General features: G+C 36.5%; 1 protein-coding gene across 18 annotated transcripts in view; it reads right to left on the bottom strand.

The window, feature by feature from the left end:
- EMSY (EMSY transcriptional repressor, BRCA2 interacting) overlaps nucleotides 1-16,180 on the bottom strand; it is an 83,388-nt gene that overhangs the window by 43,316 nt on the left and 23,892 nt on the right. For all 18 annotated transcript variants that reach the window (XM_057553813.1, XM_057553810.1, XM_057553802.1 and 15 more), the window contains 2 exons: nucleotides 13,464-13,740; nucleotides 4,644-4,898 (listed from right to left, as the gene is read on the bottom strand). In XM_057553813.1, the coding sequence (XP_057409796.1) occupies nucleotides 4,644-4,898; nucleotides 13,464-13,740 (532 nt within the window). The remainder of the gene's footprint in view (nucleotides 1-4,643; nucleotides 4,899-13,463; nucleotides 13,741-16,180) is intronic.

Raw genomic sequence — 16,180 nt, 5'->3', positions numbered from 1 at the left:
AAGGGCTCAAGAATAGATTTGAACTGGCAGAAGAAAGAATTAGCAAATTTAAAGACAGATCAATTAGAGATTATGCAAGCTGAAGAATGCAAAGAAAAAAGAATGAACAGAAATGTGGAACACCATTACGTGCACAACATATGTAATGTAACTACAAAAAGGAAGGAACAGAGAGAAAAGAGAAAAAGAAGTATTCAAAGAAGTAATGGCTGAAAATGTTCCATATTTATTGAAAAGCAATAACTTACACATCCAGGAAGCTAGACAAACACTGAAGAAGATAAATACAAAGAGAACCACAAACAGGAACATCATACTAAAAATGCTGAAAGTCAAAGACAAGGAGAAAATCCTGAGACCATCAAGAGCACAACAATTTCTATTTACAAGGGGATTTCATTAAGGTTAGCAACTGACTTTTCAGTGGAAACAATGGAGGCCAGCAGGCAGTAGAATAACGTATTCAAAGTGCTCAAAGAAAACCTGTCAACCAAGAATTCGATATCCAGCAAAGCTATCTTTCAAAAAATGCAGATGAAATAGTCTTTACCAGATAAACAAAAACGGAGAGAGTTTGTTGCTAGCAGACCATCTTACAACAGACACTCAAGGAAGTTCTATGAATAGAAGGAACAAGAAACAAAACAATGATATCCACTCTTGCCAGTTATATTCAACATTTTACCAGAGGTTCTAGTCAGGGAAATTAGGCACGACAAAGAAATACAAGGCATCCAGACTGTAACAGAAATTATCTCTCTTTGCAGATGATTTGATCTTTTATATAAAAATCCTAAGGAATTCACTATAAACTATTAGAACTAAAAAGTGAGTTCAGCTAAGTTGCAGGTAAAAAATCAACAAAAAATCAGTTGCATCTCTATACATTAGCAATGAGTAATCCAAAAGATGAAATTAACAGTTCCACTTACAACAGCTACAAAAATAAATACTTAGAAATAAATTAACAAAAGAAGTGTAAAATTTATACACTAAGAACCACACATTTCAACACTGTTGAAAGAAATTAAAGATCTAAATAAACACAAAAACATCCCATGTTCATGGATCAGAAGATTTAACATTATAAAGATGGTAATACTCCTCAATTGATCTACAGATTCAATGCAAACCCCATGAGATTCTCCGTTGATTTCTTTGTAGAAACTGACAAGCTGATTCCAAAATTCATACAGAATTGCAAGGGACCCAGAATAGCCAAAACTATCTTTTAAAAAAGAACAAAACAGGAACACTCACACTTCCTGATTTCAAAACAATGTAAGTCATTGGTAATCAAAACAGCATACAAATAGACATATAATGGAACAGAATTGAGAATCCAGAAATAAAGTCATACATGTGCTCAGTGGATTTTCAACAAGGGTGCCGAGACCATTCAATGGGGGGGGAAAACAGTGTTTTTAACAAATGGTATTGGGACAATCGAAGAGCCATGCGTGAAAGAATGAAGTGGGATCCTTATTTCACACCATAACAAAATTAATCAAAATAGATCAAAGGCCTAAATTTAAGAGGCAAAATTATCAATCTCTTAGGGAAAAAATAAGATAAATCTTTATAACCTGGGATTTGGCAAAAGATTCTTAAATACAATACCAAAAGCACAAGCAACAAAAGAAAAAATAAATTGTACATTAACCAAAATTAAACATGTTTGTGTTTCAAAGGACATCATCAAGAAAGTGAAAAGACAACCCACAGAATGGGAGGAAATATTTGTAATTCATGTACCTGATAAAGGTTTAATATCTAAAATATGTATAGTAAAAAAAAAACCACTCATACAATTCAATGATAAAAAGACAAATAACTCAACTAAAAAGTGGCAAAGGATATAAATAGATATTTCTCCAAGGAAGATATATAAAGGGCCAACAAGCATATGAAAAGATGGTCAACACCATTAGTCATCAGAGAAATGCAAATCAAAACCACAATGAAATACCACTTCACACAAACTGGGATGGCTAGAATCAAAAAGTCAGAGACTAGCAAGTGTTATCAATGTACAAGTGGATAAACAAAATGTGAATTATTATTTGGCCACAAGGAGGAATGAAGTACTAATACATGCTACTTCATGGATGAACCTTAAACATTGTTAAGTAAAAGAAGCCAGTCACAAAAGATCACATATTATATGATTCCATTCACATAAAAATCCAGAATATAGAAATCTAGAGACAGAAAGTAGATTAGTGGTTGTTTAGGGCTGGAGAGGTTGTCATGGTGAGTAGGGAGTGATAGCTAAATGGTACAGGGTTTCTTTTGGAAGTGATGAAAATGTTCTAAAATCAACTGTAGTGATGGTTGCACATATCTGTGACTATACTACCTACCACTGAACTGTACACTTTAAATCGGTTCATTGAATGGTATGTGAATTATATCTCAATAAAGCTGTCCTTTAATAGAAAAAATTCCAGAGCATTTTAAAAAGGAAAACTTTACAATTCTTTCTTGGAAGCACTCATACCATTGAAAATAAAGCCTGACAGAGACTTCAGGCAAAGAGAAAACTACAGACCAATTTCCCTATGTCTATCGATGCATTACTATCCATACCTCATACTAGGTATGAGGCAGTGGTGAAATGGTACAAACTTCCAGTCAAAAGGTACAAACTTCCAGTTATAAGATAAATTAAGTGCTGGGGACGTGATAATGTGCAGCATGATGACTACAGTTAACAATACTGCATTGTATATTTGAAAGTTGCTAAGAGAGTAAATCTTAAAAGTTCTCATCACAAGGGGCTTCCCTGGTGGCGCAGTGGTTGAGAATCTGCCTGCCAATGCAGGGGACACGGGTTCGAGCCCTGGTCTGGGAAGATCCCACATGCCGCGGAGCAACTGGGCCCGTGAGCCACAACTACTGAGCCTGAGCGTCTGGAGCCTCTGCTCCGCAACAAGAGAGGCCGTGATAGTGAGAGGCCCGCGCACCGTGATGAAGAGTGGCCCCCACTCGCCGCAACTGGAGAAAGCCCTCACACAGAAACGAAGACCCAACACAGCCAAAAAAATAAACATAATAAATAAATAATAAATTTAAAAAAAAAAAAAAAAAAAAATTCTCATCACAAGAAAAAAAATTGTAACTATGAGTGGTAATAGATGCTAACTTATTGTGGTAATCATTTTGCAATAGATACATATATCAAATCATTATGTTACACCTATAACTAATACAAGGTTATGTGTCAATTACATCTCAAAAAAAAAATAATAAAATGTTCCTATCAAAAAATAAAACAAGGGGGCTTCCCTGGTGGCGCAGTGGTTGAGAATCTGCCTGCCAATGCAGGGGGCACGGGTTCGAGCCCTGGTCTGGGAAGATCCCACATGCCGTGGAGCAACTAGGCCCGTGAGCCACAACTGCTGAGCCTGCGCGTCTGGAGCCTGTGCTCCGCAACAAGAGAGGCCACGATAGTGAGAGGCCCGCGCACCACGATGAAGAGTGGCCCCCGCTTGCCACAGCTAGAGGAAGCCCTCGCACAGAAACGAAGACCCAACACAGCCCAAAATATAAATAAATACATAATAATTAAAGGTGCTAATAATTACAAAATATAATAATAAATTTAAAAAAAAATAAAACAAGGGACTTCCCTGGTGGTGCAGTGGTTAAGAATCCACCTACCAACACAGGGTACACGGGTTCGATCCCTGATCTGGGAAGCTCCCACATTCCGTGGAGCAACTAAGCCTGTGCACCACAACTACTGAGCCCACGTGCCACAACTACTGAAGCCAGTGCACCTAGAGCCCATGCTCCACAACAAAAAGCAGCCACCGCAATGAGAAGCCCACACACCACAACAAAGAGTAGCCCCCGCTCGACACAACTAGAGAAAGCCTGTGCACAGCAACAAAGACCCAACGCAGCCATAAATAAATAAATAAAATAAAATAAAATAAAACAAACAAAAAACTGAAAATGTCAGCATCTCCCAAAGTCCTTTTCTACCACCAAATAAAATCCAGCTTCAGTGGAGGAAAAAAATCCATTTTCTTTTCTTAAAGATATTAAGTACGTTAAGAGGCTTTTTCGTCTCCCTGTATCTAAGCCTCCATCCTACCTGTCTTTCTATTCAATACTTTTATGATTCGATAACTTAACAGTAATTGCCTCCTACCCCTGTGTTCCCACTGTGCTAGAGATGCTTTCAATAAACTGCTAAATTGTTATACCACAAACTTCTTCACCGTACACAATGTCTTTTAATCTTAGCACCTCTGCCCATGACAAATTTATGCCAGATTCACAATATGGCCTCTAACACAAGACTCCCCAGACTAATTTTTCCACTGCTCACTTCCCATAACCCCAGTGGGCTCAAAGTCTGGGTTTGTTTCCTCGGCTTCCTTTATCTCTTCTGAGAGTTCACTGAAAAAAACCTCTTCCTGATGCGCAAACAGCTTTTTTCTCCCTTCTCTATTCCCAAGCACCAGTTCTCTCTATATAAGTATTTCCAACAGGAGGGTCTCAAAATATATTTTGGAATTAAAACTCTAATGCTTGAGGAAACTGTATGTGGAAGTGAATCCATATATATCACAATCTTCAGAGAACTGGTGACTGGGGAAGAATTACCATCTCCTGAAACATTTTCCATTTACCTGACTCCTGTTTGATTTGAATGGTAGGCTTGATACCAGGTGGCAAAGGAGACTGCTGAGGCTGTTGCTGATGAGATACTGGAGAAGGCTGGGCCACCTGTTGCTGTGTCTGTTGCTGTACTTGATGTAACTGCTGCTTAGGAGACTGTTGATGCTGTTTAGGAAACTGTGCAAGAATCTGAGTTGGGGCACCCACTAAGCTTTTGGGAGAAGGAAGTCTGGTTGATGCCATTTTGATTGCTGATGTAGATACACCTATAGAAGAGTAAGGATTAGAACATTTAATAGTAAAACATAATTAAAGCTACTTCTGGTTATTGTAGTAATAGTTTAAAACTAGGTAAATCAACAAAAATAATGATTATTAAGCACCTAGTAAGTGTCAGATATAATGTGTATGGTATTTTACATATTTTATATCTAGTCCTCAAACTTTGCAAGGGCGGCATCATTGCTCTAACACTCAAAAAACTAACTGACTTTCCCTTGGTGAAGAGTCAAAACAAAAGAAACAAAGTATCAGGCAGGATGTTCTCACACATGTCTCTCAATAGGTTTTTCTCTTAAAAAACATAGGTTCTCAATGTGAATAAAAGAACAGGGGTGGGATAGGGAGGGTGGGAGGGAGACGCAAGAGGGAGGGGATATGGGGATATATGTATACGTATAGCTGATTCACTTTGTTATACAGCAGCAACTAGCAACAATGTAAAGCAATTATACTCCAATAAAGATGTTTTAAAAAAAAAACAAGAACAAAGCAAACTAGGTTTTGAATCTTATTTGTAATACAGTTTTTCGAATATTACTTTTCAGGTTCTAATGAGTCAACTTAAACATAGCATTAGACAAAATAATTCACACTGAAATATTCACCTTTTGAATTATTCAGCATGGCAAAGTACAACAGCTTTTCTATATCTCATTTCCAATAATCTATAAATAAAATCATTTCTTGAGAACTGGGTCATTAAATAATCATGTGAAAAGTTACAAGTGGGCATACTATTCAACATATCCACAGCAAAAAAATTCTCCTGATACAAGGTTTTAAGACACTTCTTTTCAATGCAATACTAATATTAGCAAGCATGCGTAGGTAGCAAATACCAACAATTTTCACTAAAGATGGGTAAGTCTGACAGAAATTCTTCCCTCTCCAAGATTTTTCATCAGTAATCTTATAATTCATCAACAACACAATAGGACTATTATCTGTAAGTAAATTAATACTCCTCACAGGAAGAACCTAGAATATAACTCTCCATATCAATTTTTTGAGCACTGATAAAACAATGAAAAGAAACTGATAAATTGATGGCCTAATTACCAAGTTCCAATTATCAAATAGGCTATTTCACTCCTTCCTCCACCACAGCCCCACTATGACAAATTTTAGATAATATAACATTTTGATATAAAGTGTTTCTGGAGAATAATAAAAATGAAGAAGAAGCCTTGAGTAGTCACTCTGACTCTCTCAGGTTCCCCATATGTTGAATTTTCCTTGCCCTATAATTCTCTAAGGGTTGCTATATGGATCAGGTAAAATCATAGATTGAGGAATAGTTTGAGAGAAGACAAAAGAAAGATGTAGTCAGAATCACCTGGAGGGCTTACTCACATTACTTACACATTCTCCTGCCTTGCCCACCCCCATCCCTCCCTGAATGCTAGGATCTTGGTGACATGTGTATGTTATACTGCTTAGTTGTACTGAACTAGATTATCTCTGGAGCCCTTTTCAGTACCAACATTTTATAACTTAATGAATATAAAGTGCTATTCAAGTAAAAGACACTATTTTTAAACTATCTGAAAACTTTAACCTTTATATTGCATTCATAATGAACTCTTGTATTAATTGAGGTAAACTGTGCACATGAGTAACTCCCTAACTAATCTACGTTCTCTATATCCTTTTATATACGAAAAGTATCTAATGTAAAGGCAGTCAGGGTGACTTCACAATCAGAGAACTGTGTTCAAATTATGTCTTCAACACATAAACTCATAATAGTTGTGTGATCTTATTAAAGTACTTAATTCCTTTAGATATTTATTCATTCAATAAAAACTTACTGAGCATATACTTTATGCTATATCCTTGGGAAACTCTTTTGTATCCATGAAACAGTCCCTACCTTCAGGAAGGTTAGAGAAGACAATCAAATGATCACACAAATCTATCATTACAAATTGTTATAAATGTTATTTTTGTTTTAACAAATAAAAAGCCCCCTTCCTCTTCCTTTTGCTCTTCGATTCACAAAAATTTAGCGCTAAAGCCATCAGATGCTGCAAAGCACAATGGACAACTAGATGGCTAAGCAGAATAATGGCTAAGCATGGGGTGTTAGAACCCACTGCAGAGACTGACTGAGCATGGGAGTCAGAGTCCAAGTAGGCTGAGGAAGGAGTACATGCTGTGGGAGCTCAGGGTACAGTGCCACATAGAGAATTAGAACTCAGGTAGGATAAAGAGGGGTTCCATGAATGTGAGCCACCTAGCACAGGGTCTCAAAGCTTGAGCAGGATGCCCACAGGAAGGGGTGGGATCAGAGTCCAAACTGGGTGAAGAAGACTTCTGGGGAGGAGGGTGGTCTGGCACAGGTGTCAGAATTGAGCAGGGTGAGAAAGACATCATGCAAAAGGGTGACATGGGGAAAGTGTCAGAACTCAGGTGAAGTGAAGTAGAAGTCTGCAAGATGTCAGAACCTGAGTGGAATGAGGAAGGTATCTGCATGAAGGTAGAGGCAACAGCAGCAACAATGACAGATTGGTTATAGAGTGGGGAACTGATAAAATAAGTAAGTATATGAAAGATAATGGAAGCTAGGTTTTTGAAGAAGAAGGGAGAAAACTAGAATTAACAAGCAGAGTTTGAAATTGGACATATCAGTATGGACCCAAAGTTTTCAATATATAGAAATAAATAGATGTATATACGTGAGTGTGTGTATAAATCTACATGCAGACAGACAGACAGACAGACAGACACACACACACACACACACACACACACACACACACACACACACACACACACACACACACACACACCCTAGCAATGAGCATATCTAGCACCCAGATTTTCTTCTAATTATCACTTTCCACTAAAATGAATCAGGGCTCCTTAGAGAAATGGCTAAACTAAGGACTAGAGTAGGAAAAGTACATGAGGTTGGTAAATATAAAAGATTCCCCCCCACCTTTCTGTAATTTCTTTTAAAGAAAATTGACCGTTTAAAGCAAAAGTAGTAACAATGCAATGTGGGGTTTATGATATATATAATTAAAATGTATGATAACCGGAGTACAAGGATGAGAGAGCAGAAATAGAAATAGAAGTGTATTATTCTAAGATTCTAACACAATATGGGAAGTTGAAGACAGACTGTTATAATTTACAATGTATAATGTAAGCTCCAGAGCTGAGTTCTTTTTTTTTTTTTTTTAAACATCTTTATTGAAGTATAATTGCCTTACAATAGTGTGTTAGCTTCTGCTTTATAACAAAGTGAATCAGTTATACATATACAATATGTTCCCATTTCTCTTCCCTCTTGCATCTCCCTCCCTCCCACCCTCCCCATCCCACCCCTCTAGGTGGTCACAAAGCACCGAGCTGATCTCCCTGTGCTATGCGGCTGCTTCCCACTAGTTATCTATTTTACATTTGGTAGTGTATATATGTCCATGACACTCTCTTACCCTGTCACATCTCACCCCACCCCCTCCCCATATCCTCAAGTCAGGGCAATTGTGCTCTCCCTTTTGCCCCTGGATATTTGGCAATCACTAGAGACATTTTTCATTGTCATGACAGGAGGGTGTGCTACTGGTATCTAGTAGGTAAAAGCCAGGAATGCTGCTGAACATCCTATAATGCACAAGTCAGCCCCTCATAACAAAGAATTATCTGGTCCAAAATGTCCATATGTGGAGGTTGAGAACCCTACCCTAAGCAATTATTAAAAAAGAAAAAAAAAAACGTAAAGCTAATAAGCCAATGTAAGAGATAAAATGGAATCCTTTTTCTTAAAAAGCTCAATAAATCCAAAAGAAGACAGTAAAATGGGAGAAAAGCAAAGAATACAGAAAACAAATAAAAAACAATTATTAAGATAGTAGACCTAAACTCAATCGTATTGATAATTATATCAAATATAAATGGACTAAACACTTCAATTAAAAGGCAAAGATGGTCAGAATGGATAAAAATGTAAGCCCTGACTATACAATGTTCATAAGAGATGCATTTTAAATACAAAGGCACAGACGGGTTAAAAGTAAACAAATGAAAAATATGATGCAAACCCTAATTATAAGAAAGTTGGACTAGCTACATTAATATCAGAAAAGGTAAACACCAAAATAAGGAGTACTGCCAGAGAAAAAGAGCAATGTTTCATAATAAAAAGGAAGTCAATTCATCAAGAATATACAATCCTAAACGTGCATGCACCTAATAACAGAGCTCAAAATACGTGCGACAACAACTGACAAAGGGAAAAATGTATAAACCCACAATTACAGCTAGAGGTTTTTACACTCCTCTCAATAACTGATACTACAAATAGACGCCACCCAAAAAAGGAAAATTTGATCAATTTGTCTTTTGTGGTTGTGTCAGAAGAATTTAGGAGCCAACTTGAAGAGGCTCCCACTGCAACAGATTGGACAATTTGAGCACCAAAAGAATATTTGTGATGGATTGACAGACATAAGAAATCTTAATGATATGGGGAACAAAAATCTTATTGGTCACTGAACCATCTCATTATCTGAAAACATATAAATAAACGGAAATAATTCCTGTATGAACTGTACCTCAGGATAACCCATGGTAGCAAGTTAAAGTTCTTTAAGAATTCCAGCTAATAAATGAAGAAAATGAAGACAAAATTCATTTTGTAACTACCAATAAAATAATGATCTAGGGAAAGATTACCAATAGCTATAAAAACATTTGGTAATACTTATATCTACCGATTAATGTTAATATCATTAGAGACCAGACATGTGCCTCCTAAAATGATGCAACAGGAAGTACACTTAAATACACTTATAGGTACACATCAGGAATACCACTTATCGAATGTTCATTCCCCATATCTCCAAAAACAATCAGACTTGAATCTGATCAAGTTTCTTGATTTAACTACCAGTTTTATGGAAATATAAACAGGAGAGGGGCTTCCCTGGTGGCACAGTGGTTAAGAATCCGCCTGCCAATGCAGGCGACATGGGTTCGAGCCCTGGCCTGGGAAGATCCCACATGCCGTGGAGCAACTAAGCCCGTGAACCACAACTACTGAGCCTGCGCTCTAGAGCCTGTGAGCCACAACTACTGAAGCCCACACACCTAGGGCCCGTGCTCCACAACAAGAGAAGCCTGCGCACCTCAACGAAGAGTAGCCCCCGCTCGCCACAACCAGAGAAAAGCCTGTGCGCAGCAACAAAGACCCAATGCAGCCAAAAATAAAATAAATAAATTTAATAAAAAAATAAATAAACAGGAGAACTTGTTAAACCATGGGAATTAAAATCAGCAAAACCCAGACTATGGGAAACTCAGGAAAATGACTGATTTCTTCAACAAATAATTTGAAAAGAAAAGAAAAAAACAGAAGAGGGACCCATGAGTTAAAAAGATATAACCATATCAATCAATGTACGGACCTTATTTAGATCTCACTTTAAAAAAATTTTTTTATGACATGATCAAGGAAATTTAGATACTAACTAAATATTTTATTATATGAAGAAATTGTTAAAAATTCTAGATGTGATAGTGGTATTGTGAGTTGTGATACATACTGAAGTATTTATAACTGAAATTATATGATATTTAGGATTTGCTTCAAAAGATTCCGGGTCACTGATGTGTAGAGGAAAATAGCAGGTACAGATGAAACAAGACTGACGATGTGTTGCTTATCCTTGAAGCTGGATAATGGGTACAATGAGGGTTCATTTTACTATTCTATCCACTTATATGTTTGGAATTTTCCATAATAAAATAGAAAATTTCAGTTATCCTGTTTCATGGATGACCAATTCAGAATAAGCATTCTAATTGGTAGAATTTAAGACTTCCTGTATGAGCCAACCATACACAATCCCCCTACTCCCTACCTCTGGAACCATCTCTACACTTATAAACATGGAGTCAGCCACGAAGTTATTGCTACTAAGACTCTTCCCCCTCTACGACCAGCTGCCCCTATAAGACTAACCAGAGACAGATAAATCAGCTCTAAAACAGTCTGTCTCTAGTCCCCAACAGAAGCAGACACTGAATGCCCTTGTCCCCTAGGTACCCACACAAGAGCTGCTAAAGAAGCCCTGCAGTCAGAATCACAACTGCAATTTATATATTACCACTTCCACTAACATTTACCTTTTTAAAAGAAAATGCCTTAATTTCCTTAGCACTTATATCTAAATTAAATATCTCAAACAAAAACCCAAAATAATCATATAGTTTCCTTGAGTATCTACATTCAGATAGTTTACTTTTACATCTTTCATGCTGTATTGAATTTATGAGAAATCTTTGAGATGTCTTGTCTAGCTCCCCTAAAATGACTTAGGACTCAAAGAGATATAGGATGCTAAGAAACAAAGGAGAAAATAGGGAAGTCATAAGTTCCCAAGAGATTCAGAAGATAGTTGGAGAAATATAAGAATGAAAAACAGAAGCATGGAATATTCATTTTGCTTAAAAATATATCAATAGTAACTAAGAGAAATACCCCTCTTGTCTCAAATAATAACAATTTCCTTGGAAGAACAGTAATCCTTCTAGTACAGCAAGACTTTGGCAAACTGTGTGATGAGCACTAGAAGGGAACAACAACTATCAGTGGATGATAACTTTGATACAGGGGTCAGTCAGGTGAGGAAACAGGTGGTCTTTCCTTCTCTCATCACCTTGAAATTTTGAAACGGTGAATTTGGATCATGTTTGCAACCAACATTTATATAGATTTTCTATACAAAAATTATTTCTATTTTTAATAATCCTATGTTGTAGTTTACTGCTGCACAAACAGAAAGGTTGGAATGGTTTATTTAAATTACTTAAGGTAACAAATAAAAGAAAATTTCAAGCCTACTATTTCCTATCATTGACTGAGACATTAAATGGGTATTGGAGGCAGAAAATGACAGATGCTCTCACATCCTACCAGTTAGACCTGCAAAATGAATGAATACTGACTGTGCCTGCATCTATGTAACCTCTTCCTTGCTAACAGTTACATGGAACACACTAAAATTACTAAAGCAATTATGAAAAACACTGTTTTCCTATTTGAGCGCCTGCATCACCACTAGTTCATAAACTAGGATATTTCCAAGTCTCAGCCTATCTTAAGCTATATATTGTGCAAGTAAAATTCAATGAAAACAAATACTAAATACTGTTCTATATTGCTTCTGTGCTCCCTTTGAAAGACTACAACCATGGCTATGAATTCTGTATAATAAATGGCTCCCTCTGATTCCCATCTTAAGACTTACCAACACTATAAAAAGAAAATTCTGACAGTGTGCTATCTGCTCTTTATACGAGAGGAACACAAAGATATGGAAGAGAGCTCAAGTGATTTAAGCTAACGTGGAACTGAGGTTTCCACATTTCCTTTCCTCTGCTATTAAGCAGCAATTGTCCTTCACTTCAGCCTCAGTTCCTCTCAATACTTTCTATCATCCTCCCATACAGAAAAATTTAGAAGCCTGAAGAAAAGGTGAATGGCATGTCCTTGAAATCATCCTCTTCCCCCTACTTCTTATCATTGGGTAACTTACTTTGAAGAGGTTGTAGGTTGTATACTTAATGTTTCTTCTGAAAAAACCTATAGTAAAATAATTTCAAGTTTCCCACTTAAAAATTTCATTATATTACAGATATTTGTATATGCCTTTGAAATTTGTGGTGACAAGATTTAACCTACATAATTGCCTAGGTGACTAGGTACTGTGCATTTGAAAAAAAAAATCTCAGAGTAAGGATATTAATATAAGGAAACTGAGTAACCCACTATCTTGACATTCTCAAACTAGGGGAGGGAAAGTGGTAATCTCTGATATAACAGATGGTACCTTCACACCCAAAGCATACAAACACACCCACAAAGTCTTCTTCAAACTTTCCACACCCCAATGTGCATTGCAGCACTGTTTACAATAGCCAAGACATGGAAGCAACCTAAATGCAACCTAAATTCGTCAACAGAGGAATGGATAAAGAAGATGTGGCACACATATACAATGGAATATTACTCAGCCATAAAGAAGAATGAAATAATGCCATTTGCAGCAACATGGATGGATCTAGAGATTTTTATACTGAGCGAAGTAAGTCAGGCAGAGAAAGACAAATATCATATGATATCACTCATATGTGGAATCTGATTTTTTAAAAAAAATACAAATGAACTTATTTACAAAACAGAAAGAGACTTACAGATATCGAAAACAAACTTATGGTTACCAAAAGGGAAACGTTGCGGGGAGGGATAAATCAGGAGCTTGGGATGAACATACACACATTACTACATGTAAGATAGATAACCAACAAGGACCTACTGTATAGCACAGGGAACTCTGTGATATTCTGTGATAACCTATATGAGAAAAGAATCTAAAAATGAATAAATATATGCATATGTATAACTGAATCACTTTGCTCTATACCTGAAACTAACACAACACTGTAAATCAACTATACTCCAATAAAATTAAAATATTTAAAAAGAAAGAAATTCCCATAAACACAGGGACAGAATTACCTGATGAATTACCACTTACCTTGTGCTACTGTTGACATGACCACAGATGGTGTGGAAGAAACCACAGCTGTTACTGCAACTGTATTAGGAATAGGTGACGGTGTAGAACTGCTGCTGCCACTGCTGCTACTACTGACCAGAGAGGACTGTGAAGCAGTTATAACCACTGGTGGCTTCTGGGTTGTGGAAGCAATGACTGATGTTGGTACAAGCTTAGTGACTGCTGCATAGTTATGGGATTTGGAGAGAATGTTGGGCACGAAGGTTGAACTTGGTGATGTGGTCACTATAATAACCTAAGGAAGATAAAATAAGTTATTTTCATGTACCTACCATACTACTAATGTATCTAGACTCACAGTTATATACAATTTAAAAATAGCTTATGAAACATGATGAAACAATTCAAGAAAAAGAAATTTACAACTAAAAATATACAAAAGCTCTCCTTTACTAGTAATCATCAAAATGTATTTAAAAGAAACAATTTTTACCAACCAAACATTTTAAAAGACAATATTCAATGCTGTATAAGATCCAGCAAAGTAAGCATTTCAATATACTGCTTAGGGAGTATAAATTGGCACAATTTTTCTAGAAAATAATTTGGATAGTCATTCGTTTATAAATATTTGTTGAGCATCTACTATGTGCCAGGCATGGTTCCAGAGGCTGAGGATAGTGGAATGAACAAAACAGACAAAGTTTTTATTTTCATGGAGCTACATTCCAGTAAGGGGAGAAAAACAATAAACAAATAAAAAAGTAAATATATGTCATGTAGAGATAAATGGAAGAGACAATAAAGCAGGGTAGGAAATAAAAGAAAATGGAAGTGGTGTATGATTTTTTATAAAACGTTCAATGAAGATCTCTCTGATAAGGTGACAACTAAGCAGAAACTAGAAGTAGGGGTTGATCCATGTTGCTACCTAGAGGAAGAGCATCCAATGGAAGAGGGAGTAGCAAATACAAAGCCCCTGAGGCAGAAGCAAGCTTGGTATGTTCAAGAAACCTCAAGGACCCTAATGAATGGGATTGAAATTTATAAGGTAGAGAGCAGTAGGAGACAGATTTAGGAAAGTAATGGGGGACTAGATGATGTAAGATCTTGTTGATAGCATATACCCTTGATATGTTATGACGAAAATGGCACTTTATCTCTGTGGTCTTCCTTCCAAAAACCCATAACCTTAGTCTAATCATGAGAAAAACATGAGATAAATTGCAGTAGTGGGGCATCCTACAAAATACTTGACTAGTAATCCTCAAAACTGTCAAGGTCATCAAACACAAGGAAGTTTGAGAAACTTTCACAGCCAAGAGGAGCCTAAGGAGACATGACGAGAAAATATAATGTGGTACCCTGGAACAGAGAAAGACAATAGGTAAAAACTAAACAAATCTGAATAAACCATGGACTTTAGTTAATATTAATGCATCAATATTGGCTCATTAATTGTAACAAATGTACCATACTAATATAAATTGTTAAGAATAGGGGACACTGAATACAGGGTATATGAGAACTCTCTGTACTATCTTTTCAATTTTCCTATAAATCCAAAACTGTTCTAAAAAATAAAGTACTTTTTAAAAAGCATTACTCGAACTGCTAGGTGAAAAGTACAGCAGGGCAGAGACAGTAGAAACAGGCAGACAAATTAGGAGGCTCTTGCAATGACCAAAATGTTTGTGGTAGAACTGATGAAAAGTGAACAGATTCTGAATATATTTAAAGGTAAAACCAACAGGATTTGCTCATAGATACACAGAATGGAGGAAAAAAGCGGCAGGAAAGAGACTTCAAGGTTAGCCAGTATGACTAGAAAAATGTAGATGATACGGGACAAAGCATTTCAGACAGAGAGAACAGGATGGAGCAAAGGACCTAAGGTAGGAATTAGCTTGCTGTATTTAAAAACAGAAAAGAGAACCAGAGAAGCAAAAGCATATAGGGTAAGGAGGGGTTGCAAAAGTAAGCAGAGTCCAGATCAAATTTGTAAACCAGAGTAAAGAATCTAAGTTTTACACTAAGTACAATGGGAAGCCATGAGAGGATTTTAAGTAAGGAAACAACAAAACTTGATTTATATTTTAAAAGATCATTCTAGCTGCTATGTGTAAGAGGTAAGAGTAGAAGCAGTGAAACTAGTAAAGAAGCCACTGCAGTAGACTAGGCAAGAAACGGTAGAGGCTGCTTGGACTGGGGTGTTAGTAGTCAAAATAAAGAGAAGTGATCAGATTCAGATTATTTTAAGAGGTAGAGTCAACAGGACTTGACGTATGGAAATGGCAGGGTTGAGGAAAAGAACGGAAAGAAGATTAGCTCCTAGAGCTAATACACATTGGCCTATTTAAATCTCCCAACAATCCTATGACAGAGATACTATTATTATCCCCATTTTACAGCTGAGAACACAAAAATTACTTATAAATCTGTAATATCAGTTTTATTCTGGGCAAGTATAATGGTAGTTTAATGATACCCCAAACACAGAGTGTCTTTTTCCTCTTTCACCAAAATTACTTTTACCTACCTAGGAGAGAAAATTGTTTTGAAGAATCCAAAGAATTTAAGGGAGAAATTCTTTTTCATTTTTGTATCAGTCCTAAAGAAGTTCTGAAATTAAATCAGTCAGTCAAACTTACTGAGTATGTCTGTACTCAGTACTGACATCTCAAAGAAGCTTTGATTATATCATTATTATTATATATTTCAGTGTTAGAGAATTC

Source organism: Balaenoptera acutorostrata, chromosome 9 (genome assembly GCF_949987535.1).
Source record: "Balaenoptera acutorostrata chromosome 9, mBalAcu1.1, whole genome shotgun sequence".
Classification (NCBI taxonomy): domain Eukaryota; kingdom Metazoa; phylum Chordata; class Mammalia; order Artiodactyla; family Balaenopteridae; genus Balaenoptera; species Balaenoptera acutorostrata.
This window is presented reverse-complemented; position numbering and strand designations above follow the sequence as displayed.